Source organism: Scyliorhinus canicula, chromosome 3 (genome assembly GCF_902713615.1).
Source record: "Scyliorhinus canicula chromosome 3, sScyCan1.1, whole genome shotgun sequence".
In the NCBI taxonomy this organism is placed as follows: Eukaryota; Metazoa; Chordata; class Chondrichthyes; order Carcharhiniformes; family Scyliorhinidae; genus Scyliorhinus; species Scyliorhinus canicula.
Window position 1 is genome coordinate 251,661,146 of NC_052148.1, and position 25,945 is coordinate 251,687,090.

General features: G+C 44.3%; 1 protein-coding gene across 7 annotated transcripts in view; it reads left to right on the plus strand.

Annotated features, from left to right (window-relative positions):
• Positions 1–25,945, plus strand: part of LOC119963430 (serine/threonine-protein phosphatase 2A 55 kDa regulatory subunit B gamma isoform) — a 341,572-nt gene that overhangs the window by 144,409 nt on the left and 171,218 nt on the right. The window contains exon 2 of one of the 7 annotated variants that reach the window (XM_038792538.1): positions 24,421–24,492. The exons of the other annotated variants lie outside the window; for them this stretch is intronic. Within the exon in view, the coding sequence (XP_038648466.1) occupies positions 24,421–24,492 (72 nt within the window). The remainder of the gene's footprint in view (positions 1–24,420; positions 24,493–25,945) is intronic. 7 annotated transcript variants of the gene reach the window in all.

The window sequence follows — 25,945 nt, forward strand, 5'->3', positions numbered from 1 at the left end:
ACGCAAAGACACTGACTTCCTGAGAAGTGTTACTTTGTAAGCGTTGCGCCATTTAACCAAAATGCTGGATTTTATTCTACATTGGACCGCCAGGGCTTTGTTTTCTTAATTGAGGCCCAACAGGGGCAAAATTTAATCCAGGCGATAGGGGTCTCACCCGTTGACTGGAGAGCTGGCAAAAACCCCCGTTGCCTCCGTTATGGAAGACCTGCCAAACTAAGTGCCTATGAGACACTTAACTGTCCAGTCTTCCCGAAGAGCTTCGGTCAATTAGAGCTTCCCATGTTATGACTCTGTTGCTCGATGCTGGTTGAATACTGGCGGCAGTGGGATGAGGTCCTCAAGTGGACATTAATTGCCGATTTAAGGGTCTCCATTGGAACTGGCCATGAAGTCGTCCCACTTTGCATTACCCCGCCACTCTCCACCACCTCACACACAACTTCAAAGCTGCCGCTGATGGGGCATCAAATTCTGCCCTGTGTTAGCATATTCCAAAGACTGTGAAATCCAGCCTTAAACATTATTCCATTACACACAGTTGTCAGGCTGAAAATGTTGAACAAACTGATGCATCAGCCAAAGCATGATTTTTAAACTTAGCTTGCTAAATATTCCTTCTGTTTAGCGAAATGTAATCTTCGTGTTCCTCCACAAAGTGATGTGGCCACCTAATGCTTCTGGCAGTGTTATCCAGAACACGTATTTTAACATATTGGACAAAAATGATTTCTATTCATGGCATTGCTTAGTGGAATTGTTCTCTACTTGTGACTTGGAGCCCTGCTTCCTCCTTGAAAGCAAAGGTTTTAGATGCCATAGTTTTGGAATTACTTGCTTTTCTTAATGCAAAGCAATAAAAGGCAGTAGATGACCATACAGAATCTGGAAGTGTTGAGTGCATTCATTGCCTTGACCAGCAAAACTCTTTGGAAGTTAAGACTTGTAATAATTCCACTTGCCTGCCGCACAAATTGAGATACCTCTGTATACCCACTGGACACAACAGAATTAGGTATCTTAACTGATGGTTATGTTTGTAATGTACATCTAATCACTTGCGTGACAAACCCCAATGAAAAAGGTAGGAAACTCACCTTAGAATTGGAGGTTGGGCACTCGGAGTTTGGGAACTATGGTTCCCAGCGGGCCCTGGCAGTCTCTGCACATGCACTAGCCATAGATGAGCTACAAATTCAGTTAGTGCGTATTTACGTCTTCAGACTGGTAAACATTCCTGCGCCCGTGCAGTTTTTTTTTTTCAGTTTGAAACTGGTTCTGCGGACCTGTGGAGAAGAGGAAAATAAGTCAAATCAATGAAGAAAGCGAAACAGTGCAATGAGAAGGTCGGGTGGCCTGGACGAGTAGGGCCATTCCAAACAGAGTGACGAAAGGAGCAGGACAAGGAAGGGGAAAGGTCCCAAACCAGGGAGTGGGACAGAAAGAGGTCCAACAGAATGGTCAAGTTAAAGGACAAGGACTGAAACAGATCCTGTTGAGTAAAGTTAAAAGTAAGGAGCAGAAAAAATATTCTGAATTGAAGAGACAGAACTTCAGGGTGCAGACTTAAAGTAAAGTGGACTTGAGAGAAGCCAGAGCATCCAAGGAGATGGCAAAAGGTCGGTGCCCCCTTACCACAGTAGTGGTATTTAGCTTGGCATAGACGAGTATCTAAGAGTGTGCGTGGAAGATGATGCTTGAATGCACAGAGAGATCCAACGGAAAGGAATGTCAAAGGAGAGATTGAAACCCTTGAGGTGAATCCTTGTTGAAGAAATCCAAGTGAAAATGTCACATTGGAGAGAATTCCAAGGCAGTGGGGGAAGGGGGGGGGGGGGGGGTTAATCAGAAATCCATAGACTCTGCTTTGATGGCATCCATCACTTGATTCTGGGGTGTGGTGTGTCCGACCACCCTTCTGCTGATTAGTTTACATGTACTGCATACTGAGCATGAATATTAGAGCATAATAAAGATATTGTAAATTGTGTTATCATTACGAATTTGTATGTATCTATAAAAGTATAATTGGGATGAAGGAATAGTGTGATTTGACACATTATTGGTTTTTGTATTGAAACCTTTTCAACCTTTTTCATCTAGTGCAGTGTTCTGCAAAAATGTTTTTCCGGGGACCCATTTTTTAACCAACTGGCCAACCTTCGGGACACAACCCGGCCGATCTTCACGACCCACGCCGGTTGACCTTCGCGACCCACACCGGCCGATCTGCGTGACCCACCATTTTCTCTTACCTTGTTTGCTGCTGACAAAAATGGAGGAAATGGTTTTGGGTCCCTTTGGCCCTCGTACACGCTCCTTCAATGGAACCTGTTGAATGAAGGTGAAGCCTTCCAGTGTCGGAAAGTATGGAGTCTCCATCTGTCCAAAGATCTGCATTTTTTTCCAGTAAAATTTTATCAAATAAACCCCCCCCCCGACCTTGTAAAAAAATAAATAAATAAAATAAATGAAAAAAAAATGAAGTGAATAAAATAAAAATGAATAAAACACCCCCGAACTTGTAAAGCAAAAAGCTGCGACTGTTTAAAAAAAAAAAGCGGCCACACTGCGCATGCGTGCCCGATCATCGGCGCGCATGCGCATAGTTTTGCGCATGCGTGCCGATGATCTGGCACGCATGCGCAGTGCGCCTGCTTTTTTTTAACATGTTCGTGGCCATTTTGAAGGCCGCTTGCAGCCGGCGTTTTTAACAGCCGACTGCTGCGGCTGTTGCGTGCAGATTTGCGCAATCGGGAGCGCCGCGACGGGCGGCTCCGCGACCCTCCCGACACCCGCCCGCGGGTCATGCCCCCGTGTTTGACAATGCCTGATCTAGTGTAATGTAGTTTAATTTATTTTTGAATTTTTCCAATTAAGGGGCAATTTAGCGTGGCCAATCGCCTACCCTATCCATCTTTGGGTTCTGGGGGGTGAGACACATGCAGACATGGGGAGAATATGCAAACTCCAAAGAGATAATGACCCTGGGCCGGCACTGAACCCAGGCCCTCTGTGCCATGAAGAGGCAGTGCTAACCGCTGCACCACCATGCTGCCTTTATTTAGTTCAATTTTGTCTGTTTAACAAATGCTTTTTTCTTGCTTAAAAATTCATCAGCTGACTCCTGTGAATGTGTTCATTAACTGTTTTTTTTCATAAAAACCCTATCAAGCCAGGTTCCACACTGGGATCTGACTTGTCCAGTGGTACCATCAGCTGGGATCATAACACTTACTGGCAATGCATCGTCCCATCACCGTAATTGTCTTCATTGCCAGTACAATGCCGTACTTGTATAGAATGCACGTAAACAGTCAAACTCATGTACATGGACTTTGTATTCATGATTTGTCTCATGTCTTAAAGTCAGGTGGGCTTGAAAGAAATCTTACACTTTGTGGGGAAGAAGATATCACCAAGTCAATTGAATCACCCGGAAAAGATTCCGGAGCTTAATGTTCAAATATTTTCTTTTTGATTTATAATAGTCACTCGATTAAATTGAACCATGTAATAACCAAGTGCAACTTAGGAAACGTAAAAATAATCATCTAAGAACGTGGGGCTGGCTCCCACAGAGTGGCTGAAATGAATAGCATAACTGTAATTAAGGGTGAGCTAAGCACACAAATGAGGGAGATGGTTGCGATGGTAAATTTTGATGAGAAAAGCTGCCTGGAGAGCAGGCTCCAGAGAGGGGTAAATGTCAGCCTGAATTGGATGTTCTGAATGGCCTATTTCTGTGCTGAATATCCTGTGTTTGTAATCCGTGGTCCATTTTTGTGCACTTCTGACAGGGAATCTCAATCATAGTTAACATAGAATACAAGAAGATTAGATTCTGTGATGTTCATCGATGTTCATTTTGTCTTTCCTTATGATATGAGACTTCCTTATGTAAATAAAGCATACTGAATTAGCAATCAAAATATTGAATGATGAACAAATACTAAGTATTTCTGATGGTGGAAGATCAAACTTCACATGAGGGCTCATAAGATTGAAACATTTTGTGTCTCTCGTGAATTGAACTGGTTCTAAATTACTGACAAGGAGTCTCATGGGTTGACTACCGATGCCTACTTCAAACTCTCCCTTGATAAATTATTCATTATTTCTCTAATAAGTAAAAGCTACCATAGGTTTTAATTTGAGAAACAGTCGGAACACTTTCAAATATATTTTTCCTCCTAGGGAAAACAAAGATGCAAATTAAAGCTTTACTTGTTTTACTTGATGCTTCTTAATAGTCACAGAGAAACTCTCTTTGAAGAGCTGTTGATGGACATGGAGTAACTTAAGATTCAGCCATTATGCCATGGGACCAATTTTCCCACCCCTGTTGTGCCCGGTGTCGGTCCCATTGCCTTGGGAGCATCGCAGGAGAGGCCCAAAACGGGCTTTGCACTGGGCGTCAAACCACTTGTGAGTCACCTGACCAGGGAGGCCCTAAAGGAGGGTCCTCGGTGGCCCCATAGCAGGGTGTGCTTACTTGAAGGGGGGGGGGGGGGGAGGAGAGGAGAGAGAAGTGGGGGGTGATGCCCATGTCAGCAGGGGATCACATTGTCCATGTGTTGGGGGACCTTCAAGCTCACTTGAAGATCGGGGCACCCTTTCAAAACGGTGCCCCGATCTCTGAGGAGTTGGACTAGCCGATGAGCTTAGCTCCTTGCTGCAGAAAAAAAATTCGAAGTCCGAACTTGGCTTGTGAGAAACTCCCCCAGCCCCCAAAAAATGACAGGGTGTGGATGAATACCGATCTGGATCTCACCCAAAAAGCTGGCGGGAAACATCTTGCCCAAAATGACACTCATTTGTTTGGGAGAATTGCACCCCACAAGGCAGTTGTGTGTACTGGGAGTGGCAATTGGAGGGACGTTAATGAATCTATATTAGAATCATCGTCAGTCAGAGTGCCGAAGCTCGAATAATTTGATAGTTATTGGTTATACAACCACCAATAACTATGGTTATCAAACAGAGAAGGAACAGTGCAGGGAAGAGGACGAATTGGAAACCCATGAATTGATAGTACAGCAATCCGAGGATGAAACATTAACTACATCCCAGATGGAGTAATTTTTAAAAAGTTGTAATCCTGTGGGATGGTGGTGTCTTGCTTAGTGTCTGGCACCATGTGTTTCCATTGCAACTCCAGAAATAACTGAGGTAATGATTATCTGAACTCTTGGAGAGCAAAAATTTCAAATGTGCCTTAGGCTGTGCCAAAAACAATACTCATGATTGTGGATTCCTTCAAAAACTTCAAATAATGGATCATTTGAAGATATTAAAGCACCATTAATGACTTCAGGGAATGCAGATTTGAAAACAGAAAGGGGAGGAATCTAGAGGGTAAGAGAAGCAGGGCGATTAGGGCAACAGACCAGAGAAAAGAAAGGAAAACTGGGATTTGGAGTGATTGAAAGAAAGGAATATGTTTTGGGATGTGGATCTTGAGAACAGTGGAGGGGTAGTGGTATTCCAAGGAGCAATTGTAGCACCCTCCCTGCCTGTTTGGGTGAGTCAGCATCCGCGGACCGTCAAGACCAAGGGTCTGGTTTAGCACACTGGGCTAAATCGCTGGCTTTTAAAGCATACCAAGGCAGGCCAGCAGCACGGTTCAATTCCCGTACCAGCCTCCTGAACAGGTGCCGGAATGTGGCAACTAGGGGCTTTTCACAGTAACTTCATTGAAGCCTACTCGTGACAATAAGCGATTTTCATTTTTCATTTCATGTTGAGAGAATGTCATGTCTCTCTCTCTCTCTCTCTCCCCCCCCCCCCCCCCCCCCGGGTCAAACACAGTGATGACCTTATTACAAAAGCCAAGTTTAATTGAAACTTAACTGGAAAAGGTTGGAGGGAGGGTGCCTCAATTTCCAAGCGCACCCTCCCTTATCTTATATTCAACCTGCTGCTCCTTTCCAGCTGGAAGGCCTCTGATTGGCCCTCCAACTTTGAGATCATCCTCTGGCAGTCCAGCGGCGACGCTGAGGAAAATCACAGGAAGTGACTGTGCCCTACGTGGGCTTTTGATGCACAATTGAGCCTGGCTCCGGTTCAGAAACCCACAGGGAAAGATCTTCCCTGGACTCTGATCAGATAACACTGTGGTGTTAGATCGTCACTTTTGGGCATCAAGTGAAGCGGCAGCCACTTGTAGTGACATAAAATTGGCTCTATAGCTGCACCAATGATCCCTCTGCTGAGTTCCAACATGTGTGCACGCACATACTAACTTCAGAACAAATCATCGTGCCTTCTATTGCACCAAATTCATCAAATTTATTCTCACATATTTCACTAGTCCTCGTATAAGTAAATGTCAAGCTGCTCCCATGCTGATGTGTTTGGTAGAAGGGCAGTCGTTCTGCTCACTCAGGCATCAGTATATAAGCAATAAAAATGGAATATATTAGGTTTCACTTGATGGCGTGGAAAAAGTTGAGTTTTCAAATAGGGTTGAATGTCATTGTAATATGATGGCACCCGGACAATGACATTTTCAGCAGTACTCATGAAAAAATGTCGCTATTGAGATTTTGTGCATTGTGGTCATAAAATGTGTGACAAATTGTTACCAGTGTTTTTATCAAGAGGCGCGGAGTAGCAGCGATAATAATCTTCTGGCTACATTTGTAATCTGGTAAATCATCATCTTAATACTGACATTTTATTCCTTGTAGAGTACTTGTATTTGATTGAAGAGGTCTGGCATCACAGTAGTACAGTGTCACACCAGCTATAACTGAGGGTTGTTGGGGGCAGGGAGGGGAAGAGTGGTATTAACCGCATAGTGCTTTTGGAGACTATTTCCTTGTTGTTCTTCAAGGTGAAGTATGTTCCTGCAGGGGAATCGCACGCATTTTCTACAGCACGTCAGCACTGAGCGCTCCCATGTCTGCGATAACATGGCCAGATGCAGCACAGAGCTCCCGTTCAAATCAACATTTCCTCGCCCCAACATGAAAGCAATTTCTCTTGTGCCATCTAAGTTCTTCTACTTCTCAAACAGTAAACCATTGAGGCATCTTATTGCTTGACTCATTCACTGACGGTGCCCACTTTCTTGCGCTCTTGGCTGAATTTGCACTCTGCTGCTTCCTAACACCTTGAAAGGAACTGCTGTTCAATATTATCCAGCCCCCTTTGGATTCGGTGAGAGATGAAGGGGGGAGTGAATGCCAATTTGTTAGCACTGAGCTGAAAAGTCAAATATTCTGCTCTGGGAAACGATGACAAAATTGTATTTTGTTTGAATAATCTTTTGGTATTAGATTGATGGAAGTAGGTCTGTGTTTTACTTGAACTATTGCCTTTCGTCAGCAGCTCATGATGATTTTTAATGCAATATTATCCCATCGTAACGATTATTTTCCCCTGTATGCATCAAGGAAATTTGTATTCTTCATGCCTCCTGGTTTATCTCAAAGGACACATGAAATAGCAGATGTAAACTTTGGTCTCGATACAGAGAAGCGTGTGGTGGACTCCGACACGAAGCAAAAGAAAATTAAAATGGAGACATTTATTGTACTCTGCCACATGTAACAACTGAATGATGGATTGGTTTATGCTACTTTTCTAAGATTTGCTAGGATGCATTGTTGCACACAAATCAGCAACCTGTTCTCCAGCGAGGATTTTCATTTTATGGCAAATGAACTTAATTCATCATCCTTTCAAGTTTGTGTGAAATGTATTATTTACAATTTCCTTGAAAATTTAACCAGCTATTTGACAACATTTTATCATTGGCAAACATGTCATTATGTCTCAAAAAGGCACTAGTAATTACATTATATTTTTTAAATCATCATATTTACGTTTACATTTCTTTGTTTTATTTTCAAAAACTTTCTCCGTCCCACCCCCTTTTTGCTTTGCAGAAGGACAATGGTGTGCGTTCGTTCATGTGAGCTATCGTTCCTGTGTCTCCTTTTTCCCCCCTAAAAAGTATATTCCGTCTTAAACAAATTTACTAATTCTATGCAAAATAGTTATAACGTGAAGTTCCACCCTGCAAACCATTATTGAAGCAAAGCATATTTTCTGGCACACTCCTTTAATTCTTCTGGTCATCATAAGCTTGTAACCTCTTGTTGTCATCTTATATCAGTGATAGACTGTCTCTACTGGTCAATCATAAACATGAATGAGCGCATTTTTTGTGAAAAAGCTCAAAAGTATTTGAGTCTCGCTCGATCATTTTCCCAATTCTATCCTTCCCACTGTGCGGTGTCTGAAAATACCCACATGATACTGAATGGCAGTTATTATACAGTTCAACAGACTAAACCAAAGATTCTGTTTGCCTTCTTAATGGCCTTATGCTTGCACTACAATATTTTACTGATCTATGTATCTGCCTACCAAACCTCCCTTTGCTGCTCCACTCAAATTAAAACCTAACGATTTGAGGTGCATTTGCTTTCCCTAGCCATACTTTCAAAGTGCACAACTTCATATTGTCCTGAAGCAACCTGTCACCTACCTGTCAGTGGATTTATCTCCTTCTGCGTTCTTTCAGACTTGTCACAATGTGCCAATTTTGTCATTGGCAGGTATTGGCGCTACCTGAATTTCTGAGTCCAGACCATTTATCTATGTGACAAATAAGGATAATGCCAACGTAAAATGTCACCATACTTCCAAAGGACCATAGGCTGCTCTCCTCTTTGAGAGCTGATTGGTGGTGATTTAACCTGAGGGCCACCCCAACTCAAGTGAGGGGCAAAGTACCTTCATGAATAACCTCAGCCAGTATGGGAAATTAACTGGTGCTGTTGGTGTTGCTCCGCGTTGATGTGTTGAGTGCTCTGGATCCGTGAAACACATACAGGCCACCAACACTTAAAATAGTACAACACTATTTTATTAAACTATGAACTGTTGAACATACTCTTACTGTGGGTTAACACGATGTTAGATTATCTAAAGACCAGTGCCTATCCTAACCAGTCTAATCACTCAGCACACGGTGAGCATCTGTGCTGTAAACTATAAGCTCTTGTACTTCTAAAAGGCTGCATCCCGAATGAGCGGGAAAACTGATGCCCTCTGTCTTTATAGTGAGTGTGCTCTAACTGGTGATTGGCTGCGGTGTTTGTGCATGTTGATTGGTCCTAGTGTATGTCCATCAGTGTGTGTGTCTGCACCATGATATACTGGTGTGTATTATGACACGCGTCACAAACAAGCCAACTAAACTAACTGATTCCCACTAATATAGGCCCCTGTGGAATGCTACCACCATACCTTTGCACGCTGGAGAAAATTATTTCACTCCCTCACAAACCTTTGCTTCATTCCAAGTGTCATTTTTATTGCCTTTGAGGTCTTCATCACTGCATCAGCTTTTTGACTTGTACTTTATGTCACACTAATTACTTTTCTTTTATCTTTTCTTGTTTTTTCTCTGACCGCTGTTTCTATCCTTACCAATTGTCTGAAGCTGCACAAGACTGGTTGGTATTATTCACACCCAAACCTGTTCATGCATTACCCATATGCTTGCTGCTCCTACTCTGGCTCAATTATAAAATCCTCGTCCTTGTTTTCAAACTCTTTTGTGGCCTCACCCCAACCTGTCTCTGACATCTCCAGCCATACAAGCCTTTACTTGGTCTTGGTGCTTCTCTAATTCAGGCCTCTTGGATGTTTCTGATGTTAATCACTCCACAGTCAATGTTCATGCTTTCTGCTACCATAAGTCCCTAAGCCCTGGAAAGCCCGCCCTATACCTCCCTGTTACTCTACCTATCTCTCCTTTTAGATGTTCCTTAAAATCTACGTCTTTGACATAGACTTTGATCATCTATTCTGACATCTCCTCTGGTGTCCGAAATGTCTTGATTGATAATGCTCATGTTAAGCTCCATTGCATGTTTTTCTATCTTACGTGCACTAAATAATGGCAAGTTGTCGTTATCAGTTGCATCTCATATTCTTGCTGCACACCCAGTAATTGTTTTGACAAAAGTGTTGTTGAAGTTTCATCCTTAACTTCTGTGATAACACAGTGTTATGGCAGAAACTATAAGAACAACAGGAAATGATAAATGGAATGAGGAAAATCGTCAAATTTGATAATGAGTCGTTAATATATCGTTCCCTTTGCTGCCCTCGCGGGGGACGATGGACAGAGTGCTTTCGGGGGTGTGGGTCGGAGAGGGGAAGGTATCTGACATCTATAAGGTAATGCAGGAGGTGGAGAAGTCGTCAGTGGAGGAGCTGAAGGCTAAATGGGAGGGGGAACTTGGGGAGCAGATAGAGGACGGGACTTGGGCGGATACCTTGGAGAGAGTCAACTCTTCCTCTTCATGTGCGAGGCTTAGTCTCATCCAATTTAAGGTGCTGCACCGGGCCCACATGTCCGGGACTAGGATGAGTAGGTTCTTTGGGGGTGAGGACAGGTGCACCAGATGTTCGGGGAGTCCAGCGAATCATGCCCATATGTTCTGGGCATGCCCAGCACTGGAAGAATTCTGGAAGGGGGTGGCGGGGACGGTGTCGAGGGTGGTTGTATCCAGGGTCAAACCAGGGTGGGGACTCGCGATTTTCGGAGTTGCGGTGGAGCCGGGAGTGCAGGAGGCGAAAGAGGCCGGTGTCCTGGCCTTTGCGTCCCTAGTAGCCCGGCGGAGGATTTTGCTGCAGTGGAGGGATACGAGGCCCCCAAGTGTGGAGACCTGGGTCAATGACATGGCGGGATTTATAAAGTTGGAAAGGCTCAAATTTGCCCTGAGTGGATCAGTATAAGGGTCTATAAACGGTGGCAGCCTTTTCTGGACTTCCTGGCTCAAAGATAGGTATCTTGGTCAATGGCAGCAGCAGCCCGGGGGCGGGGGGGGGGGGGAAGAGAGGGAGAGGGAGGGAGAGAGGGGTGGGGGGGGGGGGGGGAGGGAGAGAGGGGTGGGGGGGGGAGGGAGAGAGGGGTGGGGGGGGAGGGAGAGAGGGGTGGGGGGGAGGGAGAGAGGGGTGGAGGGGGAGGGAGAGAGGGGGGAGAGAGAGGGGGGGAGAGAGAGGTGGAGAGAGGGGTAGGGAGAGAGGGGGGGGGGAAAGAGAGAAGGGGGGGGTTCCTTTATTATAGTTTCTATATTTTTTCGCTACGGTTATGTAACTTAACATTGTGTTAACTTAAGTTGTTGTTAATATGTTGGGTTGTTCATTGAGGAGGGGCGAAGGTTCATGATTGTTGTTATTACTGTTATCGTTGGTATTTTAGTATGGTTTGATGTTGTTGTATAAATTCAAAATTTTTCAATAAACATTATTAAAAAAAATATATCGTTCAACTCAAATTGCGCAACCTGATTTTTCAGAATTACTTGCGTCATCAATTAAATAATTTATTTCATCCACTTAGTTATATTTGCATTTCAATTATCATAATTATCTCGAGGCTTCTAAATAAGTACATTTTTTTTCTTTCCACCAGCTCAGTGGATAATTAGAAGCTGTATTATTTGAAAATAATGATGAACCGATAAAGCATATAATTAACTTTTAATCTTAAATCCACGTTCTCCAACAGCCTCATGAGAAAACACTGCTCCGATTTTGGGGGGGGGGGGTCTGATGCAACGGCATTTGGCACTTTGTTACTTCCTCGTCTTGAGTTGCTATTGAGGTGAGGGCTAAAACTTCTCAGTAGGCCCTTGTTCAGTTGTAGTATTAGCAGCACTGGTGACCTCAATACCCTTTACAGAGATGGAAAGTGGGCATTTCCACCGGGATGTGAATTGCACTCATGATTCTGGCACTGTTAAAGCGCACACAGCACAAATCGAACTCCCTATGCACTATCAATTACGACGAGATGAGAGTAGAATGTAATCGAGTCTTTATTACACAGAGATGTGTGACCTCCTACAGCAGCTGGCAAAATGGCTGCTATTCGGAGAGCACACACATTTATACTCCGCCTACTGGGTGGAGCCAGCAGGCAGGGATCTACCCCCGTACCTGTAGTACAGGGGCCTTACCGTAATACCAATATATACAATATAATACAGCAGTGGTGACTACCACACTCCCCATGAGAGTCTGAGGAATATTGTTTTTATCACACTTGCAAATAAGAATGCCACAACTCCTATGGTTTTGTCACTGGTGAGTAACATTGACTTATGTGCCCATGCATTAAACATGATATTGTGCACTTACCCACTGAATTCCTCCATCTATTTAATGGAACTTCAAATGGACCGTCTTCAACTTATTTCAAAAGCCTGCAGATGACAACTTGAATCAGACACAAATGAAATGAGAGAGTAAGGTTTTCGTTTACAAGCCAGGTGGCTATTTGCAGTCCATTTAAAAGAGAAACTCGTGCTAACATTGGCTTCTTGTGACCAAGTAAAGTGCTAGAGTTCTGTTGTGCGTTGAGGATCTTTGATGTTTCTCCCCAGAGAGTAATATATTCTTCATGTATGGAGGCAAAGGTCGTCATCTGTGGAAGGGCAGAAAAAACATATTGCAAATCCTTCACTGGTAACCTGGCTACAAATTGAAAAATATTAATAAAGCTGTTATTACTCCAGCGGCTCCCGATGGTCGAATGGTTCGGCAAAACTGTGTTTTGACCTCCGCCAAGATCAGTCACATAAAAATAGACATCTGAAATCTCAGTTACTTATGAAAAGTATGAAGTCACAATATTCCACAGTTTAAAACAGAGGACGTTTTAATATACAAGAGTCAAATTCTAAATTCTATCTTAATTAATCACGTGTACGCTTAAATCGAAACCAAACATTAGGTAAAAGACAAATTGTGGTCAAATATAAACTATAGTCTACTTATTGGTTGGCAAGATACAACAAAGGCAGATGATATGAATTAGTCAGTCTCAGTCACAATTGTGATAAATGTAGCAGATTTTAATATTGTATTGTGCGTGTTGCAGTAATGTTATTAAAAATAATTTGGGTTAAGGCATCCAGATTAAAAGTGTGCTAAAGCTGCGATTAAGAGTTTACCAGCTAGGCAGGCTGTGATATCACTCATGGGAGAGGGTAGGTCTGTTTTTAGTGTAATTTTTCAGCCCTGCTCTGTTTCTGTTGCCATTAGTTTCATTTTTTAGAGACTGCTCGGCTTTCTGAGAAAAGGTGTTTCTCGGGCTGACTTCTGAAAGCTTCTCTCCCAAGGACTTTGTGCATAAATCTGTAAGCCACTGAGTGTTACCTGTGTGAATAAGTGGCATTTAGCTGGGTTTACTGGGTTGGGGGATAGGGTGGAGGTGTGGGTTTAAGTAGGGTTCTCTTTCCAAGAGCAGGAGCAGACTTGATGGGCCGAATGGCCGCCTCCTGCACTGTAAATTCAATGATTCTATGATTCTTTTTGACGTGTTTGTGTGTGTGTGTACTTTGATTAATTGAAGTTCACAACTTGAAAAATTGTTCGGGTCCCATCTGGTTTCCTAATATAAATTGGGGTCTGGTGTAGATATCGTAACACAACGTCCTTCATAATTCTGGGCTGTATTCTCCGACCTTGTGGCAATGTCCGCAGGATTGGTCTGGTATTACGACCAGAAAGTCGGCGCTGCCACTGTACCGATACTCCGTCCGGTGGGGGGGCTAGGAGCCGTGCAGGTATCTGCGGATAGGGCCGGAGAATGGCCGGGTCCGTGGCCACGGCGCCGGCCGCGCGCAGACCCAGCCTGACAAAAACTGCCCCCCTGTAGCCAGCCTCGCCACCACCTCAGCCCCCGCCGAAGCCACCCCTGCCAGCGGAACGGCTTACCCATGACTGTGGCGGCGCTGGACTCAGTCCGCAGCCGCCATTCGAGGTCCCCGAACCGTGTGAGCACAGGCGCGCAACGCCGTCGGGGACTCGGCCCATCGGGGGACGGCCTCAGGTGACGTCCTGAGTCCATCTGTCCATACGGCTTCAAGTACCCCGATTCTCCGGCCGATCACCAAACGCGATTTCGGGGTTAGCGATCGGAAAATCCTGCCCTTTGTCTTTTGCACTATGAATTTCAAACCTTCTTTAAGGATGTAGCTTGGACCCCAGCTGGCAGCAATGCACAACCAATCTGAGTTCCGCAGGTACGGTCATAATCAACCATGGCGCAGATCTGCAGAACCTTGGTCTAGATGGTATTGATCCATCAGTGTTATCTTCAAGTAACAGAAAAAGCTGCAACAACTGTGTATTTGTTTAATCTCAGCCTCCATCTGGACACATCAACGTCTGCTGGGCTTGGATCTGTGTCCTTTTGCATGTTCGAACCAGTTTCAGTCTCCCGACAGGTTGTGGTTTCCAACCTCACTTTCAGTTTTTTTGTTTCCTTGGAAACTGGGATTGTCACTTTCCTTACTGCTCCGTCTTTCAGTTTCCTTTTTAGTTGGGTTCGTCTCAAAAAGACAAGGTTAGAAATGCTGGATTCCATCATGGCAGTGATTCCCTCTCCCATCATTAGTTCTTTCAATTTGTCGATCAATACTTTCATAATAAAACAAGTCTCTCTGTGGGGGCGATTCTCCAAAATGGAGACTAAGTGTTCGCGCCATCGTGAAAGCCGTTGCGTTTCATGACGACGCGAAATGGGCACGGGGACAACCGATTCTGTCCCCCACAGGGGGCCAGCACGGCGCTGGAGCGATTCACGCAGCTCCAGCCTCCCTCCCCAGCGCCAAATGGCCGCCGCACCAACTCGCGCACGCGCAGTTGGGCCGCGCCAACCTGCGCATGCGCGGGGGACTTCTTCAACGCACCGGCCCCAACTCAACATGATGTCGGGGTTCAGGGGCCGGCTGCGCAACAAAGTAGGGTGTGGGGGGGGGGGGGGAGGCTGGCCCGCCGATCGGTAGGCACCGATTGCGGGCCAGCCCCGATCGGAGGCCCCCCCTGGTGAAGGAGCGCTTTTCCCCACCCCACAGGCCGCCCCCGGACCCTTCACGCAGAGTTCCCACCGGCAGCGACCAGGGGTGAACGGCGCCAGCAGGACTCTGCCGTATCCGCTCAGCCCATCCGGGCTGGAGAATTGGCGGCCCCGCTGATTCCAGCGGCCTGCGGCCGGTGCCGCGTCAATCGCACCGGCGCAAATGGCGCCATTTCTCCACATCTCAGAGAATCGCGCGCAGCGTCGTGGCGCGGTTGCGCCGATTCTCCGGCCCGGCGCGGGGCTTGGAGAATCGCGCCCCGTGTTTATCCCCTGATTACCTTTGAAAATTGTATTCTGTGCATTTTACAATCTGAAAGTAAGGCTCAAATGACGACAACTGTTTTCACTAACAAGTAACAGACAGTAAACTGTTATTCATAGAATTCCTACAGTGCAGAAGGAGGCATTCGACCTAATGAGTCTGCACAGACTCTCTGAATGTGCACTCGACATGGGTTCACTCCCCCGCCCTATCCCCATAACCCCACACATTGACCATGGCCACTCCACCTAGTCTACACACCTTGGGACTGTGGGAGGAAACCCACACAGACATAGGGAGAGCGTGCAACCTCCACACGGACAGCCATCCAAGGCCAGAATCGAAACCAGGTTCTAGCACTGTGGGGCAGCAGTGCTAACCACCGTGCCACCGTGCCGCCATCAAGTGAAGAATACATCATTGAACATGTTCCTAAGAGATGTCAGACGTGAAAACAAAGCTTAGTAGAAATAATTCTGTATTAACATCCAGTTTTAATATGATCTAAAATGTTTTTTCTTTATGTTGTAGAACTTAGAACTTGGAACATTACAGCGCAGTACAGGCCCTTCGGCCCTCGATGTTGTGCCGACCTGTGAAACCACTCTAAAGTCCATCTGCACTATTCCCTTATCATCCATATGTTTATCCATTATACATTTCAAATGGTTGGGGTTAAGGCATTGTATTGTGGCAGAAGACAAAGATCTGCTCTCTACTTATCACCGATTAATCTAAAGAATTGCTATACATTAGGTTATTGGAAATAGACACAGGACCAAGAATAATGGCTGTAATGCGATCTTCATTCTGGTTATGGGTGTAAGTGCAGAGAGCTTTGCCTGCGGTGACTGGACTCGATCTATTTACTTCCTTGTAATTCATATTGTGCATCACTGGGATCAATAGAATGTGCAAGCACCCAGTAAAGTGCTTTTTCTGCAATGCAAGGACAATGCAGTCAGCCCCCTCAATAATTTGCCGGAATCGAATTTTAAGTTGATGGGCTTCTTTTTGATTAAGCTGATTAAACGTGTGAAATCCAAACAAATTGTGTTGAAGAAAATGCTAATTATTTCCCAAAAATTCTAGAATATTTTCCTGGGTCCATATTTGGAAACCAAAGTTAGAAAAACATACGCTTTAAAACCCAACATTCCAATAGGAATCTATTATATTGGATTTGACGGGACTGTAGACAAAAATGGAAAAAGTAAATTTTGAACCTGGTTAACTAGATCAATTTTAGCAGTTGAAGTTAATCCTGCTCTTTTTCTAAAAAAAATTATTCTTTCATGCGAGTTGGACATCTCTAGCAAGAGCCAAAGGCGGCAATTTCGAGCCCACACTAGCCGTGCATAGAATCCACGACGTAGGAGGAAAATCCAGAGAGAATCAGGAAAGGCGATTCTCTGGAGAGATGCGTTTCCTGTGTTTCCCTGCCCCTGGGCAGCAACAACACGAGATTCACACCCACAAAGCTCATGAAATGCATTTGAATAAATTTTAATGCATTAAAGTATTAACGGGCCACCCACATAACCCTACAGCCCCCCCCCCCCCCCCCCTCCCCTCACTAAATATTCATACCTCGCTGACATGTCGCATCAGCAAAGTTTACAATGCGTTTGGCCAAATGAAAATAAATTAGGGGGGAGCCCTCCGGCAGTGCAGAGCTATGTATAGCCCCCGGGAAAGGATGCCCCTGACAAAGGGTTGGCACTGCCAGGTTGACAATGTCAGGTTGGCAGTGCCAACTTGTGCTGGGGGCAGTGCTGAGGCTGAGGCGGGCCCTAGTGGGAGCCCCACGGCGGGGGTTCATTCGTGTGTGATGGTGTGGGGGGGGGGGAGACAGATCGCCGGTGGCACATGCAGGGTGGCTGGGGGGGGAGCGCGGAATGCTGATGATGCTTGTCGGAGGGGGAGGGGTGAGGAAATGAAATGAAATTGCTTATTGTCACAAGTAGGCTTCAAATGAAGTTACTGTGAAAAGCCCCTAGTCGCCACATTCCGGCGCCTGTTCAGGGAGGCTGGTACGGGAATTGAACCGTGCTGCTGGCCTGCCTTGGTCTGCTTTCAAAGCCAGTGATTTAGCCCTGTGCTAAACGGAGCAACGGCATTAGGGCACCTTTTAAAGATCAAGCCTTGATCTCTGTGGAGCGAGGTGCCGGTTCTATCAGGCCCCGTCAGAGTAAACTATGTCCACTCATTTTTTTTCTTTAAAGAGTCTTAATATGTGGAATGAAAACTGATCTGTGCAACTCGTGAGCTACATGCCAGTTTTCAATCTAAGCCTGGTACTTGCCAAACTCTGGTAAGAATTTGCCCAAAATGTATTCCCCATCCCTAATTGGCCTTCAAATGAGAGTTTCAAGACTAAAGTAGAATGACCAGATGGGTTTTTTAAAATTCCGGATGTTTAATGAATTGAATTTAAATTCTACCAGCTGCCATGGTGAGATTTGAACCCATCCACAAGGACGAATATCTACTTGACCTCATACTCTCTATTTTTTGTAGAAAAAATTTGAATGCGGATTGCAGGGTCAACGGCAGGGTTCTGAGGAATGTGGAGGAACAGAGAGATCTTGGGTTCATGTCCACAGATTTCTGAAGGTTGCCACTCAAGTGGATAGAGCCGTGAAGAAGGCCGGTAGTGTGTCAGCGTTTATTAATAGGGGGCTTGAGTTTAAGAGCCGTGGAGTTATGCTGCAACTGTACATGACTGGTGAGACCACATTTGGAGTATTGTGTGAAGTTCTGGTCAACTCATTATAGGAAGGATGTGGAAGCATTGGGAAGGGTGAAAAGGAGATTTACCAGGATGCTGCCTGGTTTGCAGGATAGGTCTTATGATGAAAGGTTGAGGGAGTGAGGGCTTTTCTCTTTGGAACGGAGGAGGATGAGAGGCGAGGTTTATAAGATGATGAGGGGGATAGATAAAGTGGATGTTCAGAAACTCTTTCCTCGGGTGGATGTAGATGTTACAAGCGGGCATAACTATAAGGTTCAAGGTGGGAGATATAGGAGAGATGTCCGAGGTAGGTTCTTTACTCAGAGAGTGGTTAGGGTGTGGAATGGACTGCCTGCTGTGATAGTGGAGTCAGACTCTTTAGGAACTTTCAATCGGTTATTGGATAGGCACATGGAGCAAACCAGAATGACAAGGTGTGGGAAAGCTTGATCATGGTTTCGGACAATGCTCGGCACAACATCGAGGGCCGAAGGGCCTGTTCTGTGCTGTACTGTTCTATGTTCTATGACCCCAGACCATTAGCCTGGGCCTCTGGGTTACTAATTCAGTGACAGTACTGCTATGCCACTTTTTTTCTTGTTCACTGTCCACCTGGTATCGATGTGATGAATGTAGGAATTTCTGATCTATTGTATTATAGGAATTTGGTGCAGTAAGGGTTAAAAGTCTGGGTTAGTGTGTGTTTGACTGCTGCAGTAGTGGTTTTCTGGAATCCTGGTTTGAAAGGTTTTGGGAGTCAGAGGTGTAATTAAGGCATGGTGGACAGCTTGGCTCATGGAGTTTTGTTTGTAATGGAATTTTAGATTAAAGGGTTCTCTGTGGAGATATAAGTTTCAGCTTGATAAGATTATGTAATTACTGGGAGGATCAAGTTACCAGGCATTTTGCGGAAAAGCAGTTTAGTTGCGTTATTAAATTCAAATTTGCGCAGAAGTCCAGCATCTGCTCTCTCTGCCATTCAGTTAAAGATGGTGAAGTTAAAACTCACCACTATTCTTAGAATTCCCCCTATACCAAAAAAAGGTTGATATTCTAAATGGTGAACAGGGATTCTCACTCCCTGACTCCAGTGCAGGCTTCTGTGAGTGCTATTCAGGTCAAACTATCTTTTCAAGTTATCCCCCGGTATAACCCATACCTTCACCGAAGAATTTTACCTACTTACCCCTTAATAGCATTGATGTCCTGGGTCCTGCGTTATTAAGGAAGTGAAGTAAGCTAATAACCACTTTTTCAGGTTAAGTTATTTTTATTATTATATTTTTTCTTTTAAAAGCTGCAAACCCTTTCTTTACAGAAAGGAAAAAAGATCTTGCTTCTGGCTGCTTCAGGCCCACCTTGGCAATCGATCTTCTTAAAATCTGGTCTTCTTGAGTTGTATTCGCTGGTGAACTCGGTTGCTGTGTCCTGTTCTTCCCATGCACCAAGCTGTGAGAGCTGGCTCTGCTAGCTATCTCTAAGCTGACTCTGACTCCTGTTTAAATTCTAGTCTTCCTTAGATGTATAACTGTTTAAACTCGGCTGCTTGCCTTGTCTTTCCCATGACCGAGCTCTCTCTCTCTCTCTCTCTGAGTTCTCCTCCCCTTCTCTCCTGTTGCTGGTTTCCTCTGTCCTCTGTCCTCTGTTGCTGCTCCCTGGGTTTATATTCTCTTTCTGAGAGTTATTAAGTTTTAACGACTTTATTGTAAATGGGCTTGTTTCACTTTGATAGTTTAAAAGTATCTTTGATGTAAACATCTTACTACAACTAATTATTCATTTTGGGCATATCGTCTCCTCTCAGATCTGATTAAACAATGCTTTGGTTTCAATAGGTGTTACTTTTAATTCTGTGATTTCAAATCGTTTAATTTTCCAATTGTCCCCAGCTCATAACTTTGCCTTTGATTTTGACTTACATGATGTTTCTCGTAGACAGGTCGTCTCCAATTTTCTTTTAATTGTTTGATGTTCATAGAATTTTACACTTTAAATTTGACACCAAATTTGACTGAGTATCTTCCATCCTTTCCAGCTGTTTACTAAGAGAGTTTATTTCAATTAAGGTGTGAAACTTTGCTTTTAGCGGTATGCTAAAATTTAACTTGGTTATGACTTGAAAGACTTGCCTGTTTTAAACATTCGTCACTTAATGCAATTGAAACTCTCATCCATGCTTTTTCAGATGCTTCCTGAGATAGTTGCATTCCATGAAGGTGTGAGCCATTGTTTTAGCTTACCACATGAAGCCTATGTGTTTGATTAGCCTGCTTGTGAGCAAGAATCTGCATTTTATAACCCTGCTCTTTGCAGCTGCTATGAAACTTTTGTGGGACCTTTCCCTGTACCCTCTCAAACCAGATATTGCCAGACTTCCATGTTTCAAATGACACATTTTTCTGTATTTTCAAGAACAATGGGTCTGCAGACAGATTAGCAGTTTCTTTCCAAGCAGTTCAGAATTGTGTGATTGGAAGGTGAACTGAAACAAGCTGAGAAGTAGCTTCTGAAGAAATGCAGTCAGTGTTTCTGCATGGTTCTGACAGGATCTTTCTTTCAATGCATTATCAAAAGATCTATTTTCCCAAAGTACAGTATCCAGACATCTCTTTACAGCAGGTATTCCTGAGTGCAAACTGTATTTGAAAGTGGATTGAGAGCTGAGATGGATTTTGTTGTTAGTGGGAACAAAGATAGCAGTTAAGGTTTATTGTGTCACTGTGTTAATAAGTATTGTTTAAGGGGTAATTGGAAGTTACCTTTCTTGTGTGATGTTAAAGATGTTTTAATACTGTGTTAGCAATAACGTTTGGTTTAATATACCATATCCCTATTTTGCTTAAAATCACAACTGGAGCGAGGTATCCTTTCCTCCCTGTCTTAGAAAATTAAAATTAAATATTGGGGTTTCTGTCCAGGATCCTAGCTACTGTTAGGGTCTGGTCCGGGATCATAATATCAGTCACATGATTATGAGTATGAATGATCGAGGAACAGCAGTATGGCGAAGGTGATGACTTTACTGTTCACCTTTTGTCGACTATGCAATTACTAAATGATGGTTTGTCAGGGGGTGACCAAGCTGAACTGCACAAAAAAGGGAAAATGCTAAAATGATTTAAGACTGGGCAAGGGTTCTTCCTGTTTGTTCCTGTTTATTTCCTTCTTTCCCCTTTTTATTTTCCAGTTACATTTTAGATCCATGGATGAGTTATGGACCTGTGACTTTAATGAAACCTGTATCTTTAACTCAAGCAGAAGCAATAGCCTGTGCCTTTAATTCAAGCAGAAGGCTGTGCTGTTTTAGATGACAGCAGTGATGACTTGGATTGATTGATGTGGCTGGTGGCCAATGAATGGGCCCAGGAGGCTGTGCCCTGCCCAGAGCCACAAGGTGCCATTGTAGTTTCACTTTTGATTCTGCTGGCTGGATGGATGAATGGGGGAACCTAACCAACTCACTCTAGGAATACCCAGTTAATTCTCACCAGCAGGTCACTTTGACAACCACCTCGCTCTGCAGAAATTACTGTGCTAGCAGAGACCAGAATCTGAACACTCTCTCTAAGAACAGGCTGATGTGAAGCCAGAGGCCCCTCCTGGAACAGCTGTGAGTAAGATATGCTGCTGAACTGCAAAGATGATCATTACCGGCTGTAGACCAGAGACTTCAAACCACACTCATACCGTGAAGAGAGTGCACTGAAGAACTCATCATCTGAAGCAAGGACTCTTTACATTAATCCTTACTATTTTTCACCCTTTTCCTTCCCCTCTGTGTTTGTCTGTTTTGTGTGAGTGTGTGGGAGGGGATGGGGCAGTTAAGGAGGGGCCAGGTGTTAAAGGACATTCAATCGGCTGTATTCACTGCATATTTTGTATTTGTTCTAGTTGTGTATAAACAGCAATTGGTGTTTAAAGTTACAAACCTGGTAACTGTAGTTATTGGGCAGCCAAGGGCCAAAGATTTCTGGAGTGTCTGCAGGAATTATTTGTTAATTCACTTGTTTTGTGACTCTGGGACAAGTAGGGCTGGACTTGACTGCGCACTGCCTAGGGCGTTGTAACACTGGCATGAGTGAAGACTGGAAAACCTGCTGAGTAAAATGAGATGAGGGTCCGAGAACCTACGGAGTTGAACAAAAGGCTGGGTGGGCACCGAATCCGCAGACAACAATGAAATCTGACATGTTAAATGTTTTGAAATGTGTTTATTTACACCTTTTTACCGAAATAAACCCCTGAGAGGCTCACTGACATGGAGGAGAGAGTAGGCTCTGGAGAGGGAAAGCAACTACTGAAGTGAACTACTTATTTTTGATGGTTATATTTTTTCAGTGAAAGTGAATGTATATTTTAAAGTTTTCTTTGAATATTAAAGAGGAAAATTATTGTGGTTGCAGCACTGAAAGAAAAAAGTACAGGCATTTCTGCCATCTGGTTACCAGATTGCAGTAACGTAATCGGTCAAGTGCACAAGTTGGGGTGGAATCTTGTGGAGGTGACCTGGCCACTGGCTGCACATCTAGCGAGAGCCCCACTTTGCCTTTTCCGGAAAACCTGTTGCATCTTGTTTCACTCAGGTACTTGACCTGCCACTGATGGGACTTCTCCCCCAGCAAGAGGAGTTTGGGGTGAAGTTCTGCCTGCTGAGAACTGCTCGCCAATTGGAGGCATGTGGACAAATTGGGGGGGAAAAAAAGTGACACCAGGGAGGTGATGCTCGCTGCTGGTACAACACCTGCCTGAGGCCTATTATTGTCGCTGAATGACCAGAGATGTGTGATGGCGGGGGAAGACTGGGAGTGGCAAGGGTGTGGTTCCCAGTAGGCCCACTATTCCCTCTGCCACATTTCCCCCTCACCACCAGCCAGAAAATATGTCGGTGTTTATTTATTGCCCCCCCCCATATTGCGAGACTCCTGCCCACCCCTTGGTTAGTACTTGTGGACGATATGAACCATTTAATTACCCATTTAAGGGCCCCAATTGGCAGTAACAGCAGGGTGGGAAGGCCATCCATGGGCCTTTCCACATGGATTTAATTGGGGCGGAGGTGGGAAGGAAGTGGGGTCTCCATTCCTCACCCACCCACTTGATTAAATGCCCCTCCAACACCAAAGTTCCCCAGGGGGAAAGGGACAAGATTCTGCACATAGTTTTCATCATAAATATGGACAAAGGAATTTGAAATGGAAAAAAGGTGGCACAAAAGTCTGGGGGGGGGAAATGTACATTTAGACATGAAATTGTTAATAAAATAGGCAATCTACTGTGGAGTTTCACAGAGAGTGAAAGCCAAGTGTAGTCTTCAGGTTGAGCCGGATTAAATGTCTGCTGTCTGCGAATAATTTGATTGGAATATGTTGATGTAATTCAGTCCCCATTTAAAGTTCTGCATTCTGTCCTTACTCTAACAGTAGGAATTTGAATTGGAAGTGGGAGGATATAATTACAATGGGATGAATTTGTATCGCCCCGTTTTCGATTCCCTCCATGACTTCACCCCTCCCTACCTCTCTAACCGTCTTCAACTTTACTATCTTCAAATCTGACCTCTTGCACATCCCTGATTTTTATGGTTCCACCACTGGTGGCTGTGACTTCAGCTGCCAAGTACCAAAATCTGTCTCTTTAATTCTTACTCCTCCCTTAAGACACTCCTTAAAATATATCTGCTTGGCTAAACCGACCCCATATTTCCTTTGTGGCTTAGTGTCCGATTTTGTTCAGTAACTCTCCCGTGAAGCACTTTTGGAGCGCTCACTGGATTAAAGCATTAAATAAATTGGTGCCGTGGTAATGTCACTGGACTTGGAATCTAGAGATCCAGGTTAATAACCGGGGGGACATGGGTTCAAATCCCACCTTGGCAATTAATAAAACAAACCTAAAACAAATGTCCTTTAGGGAAGAAAATCTGCTGTCTTCACCAGGTCTGGCCTACATGTGATCTCACAGAAATGTGGTTTATTCCTAACTGCCTTCAAGCCATGAAAGGAATTAAAAAGTGCAAGTTATTGTTGGTATTTCCTATTAATTTCCAGTGGAAGAGGTTGACAGCAAACATGCACAGAACTATGGTTCTATATGTCTGTACAGTCAATTGCCCAATTTACTATGCTGTTTCTTTTTGCTTCTATCTGCCTGCTTTTTTCTTTTTAATTCTGCTTAAGTTTTCTTTTTCTTCTCTCCTGGTCTTTTGATCTTCTCTCATCATTTATTTTCAGTAGCAGTTTGTGAAAGGCTGCAGACCACATTCAAAAGTGGGGTTTTGGGGGGACAAACAAGATGCTCAACAACTTCCTTCCCTTTCCATTCTCCAATCACGGATTCCTCCCTTCCCAAACCACCACTGTTCCATTCTATCCCTGCCCTTTCATTCCTCTATCCCCTCCCCTTCCCACCACCTCTCTTTCTCACCCCTAATTCTTTTTCACTTTGATCCTCCCTCTCAATCTCTGTATTCTCCCCTCCCATTGTTCCACTCTCATTCAACCTTTATCCTCCATTAATTTCTTTCAGCCACAGAGCCAGCCCCACTTTGCCTCCTTCCTATCAGCCGCATGATAATTCTCAAGCTCGCCATGGCAACAGGTAATGAATTCTCAGTCAGCTTGCCTCCCTGCCCCAACCACACTCTCCTCTTATCTGTTTCCCTCGGAGGCGTTGTATTCTTTCAAATTTCTATGTTTGTTCACAAAATAAGCTATTTGCTTTGCTATGTCATTCTCCATCTCCCTTTCTTTAAACCACTTCTCTCTCAAACCAGCTCCCACCTCTGTCAAACCATAATCCCCATGTACATGCTTGCTCTCCCATCACAATCCCCTCAACTTCTCTGTGCTTTTTAAGCATTGTCTTTCTCTCTAGCTGTGCCTCTCGATCTCTCTTTTTAACCCCATTCTTTCTACCTGCCCTCTGTTCCGTTATTCTTCCTCCTTACTCTCTCAGTTCCTTTTCCCTTTGACCTTCTGCAACATTATCCAGATCTCTCTCTTATAAACATACAAATTAGGGGCAAGAGTAGGCCACTCGGCCCTTCATGCTTACTGTGCTATTCAATGGGGTCATGGCTGATCTGATTGTAACCTCAGCTCCACATTCATGCCTATTCTTGGTAACTTTTCACCCCCTTGCCTATCAAGAATCTATCTACCACGGCCTTAAAAATATTCAAAGACTCTGCTTCCACTGCCCTTTGAGGAAGAGAGTTCCAAAGACTCTCAACCCTTGGAGAGAACATTTCTCTTCATCTCCCTCTTAAATGGGCGATCAAACAGCAGCCACTCACATTAGATTCTCCGACAAGAGGAAACATCCTCTCCACATGCATCCTGTCAAGACTCCTCAGGATCTTGTGTGTTTCAGTCAAGTTGCCTTTTAATTTTCTAAACTCCATTCAATACAAGCCTAGCCTGTCCAACCCTTACTTGAAAGACATCCCACCCAACCATAGTATGAGTCTGGCAAACCTTCGCTGAACTGCTTCCAGTGCATTTATATCCATCTTTAAAGAAGGAGACCAATACTGTACACAGTACTCCAGATGTGGTCTCACTAGTGCTCTGTACAACTGAAGCATAACTTCCCTATCTTTGGGTTTGAATCCCTTCCCAATGAACAATATTATTCTATTAGTTTTCCCAATAATGTGCTGTCCCTGCAGACTAACTTTTTGTGATCATTCAAGCCCTCTGAATCTCAGAGCTCTGCAATCTCTCGCCAATTTGTATGCTTTTTACATTCTGTCTGCTGGTATGGACAATTTCCCACTTTCCCACATTGTACTCAATTGGCCAGGCCTTTGCCCACTCACTTAAACTATTTGTATCCTTCTGTAGCCTCCTTCTGTCCTCTTCTCATCCTCCTATCCTACTCATCTTTCTGTCATCATCTCCTTCTCTCTCTCTTTCTAATGTACCCCATATGGTTCTGATCCAGCTGCTTAAATATTAAAAGGCAAGATGAATATGGAAAAATGATTTCCTCTGATGACTGAATCAAGAGAGCGATGGAAAGGAGGGTCTAGAGAGAAAGATTGTAGTAG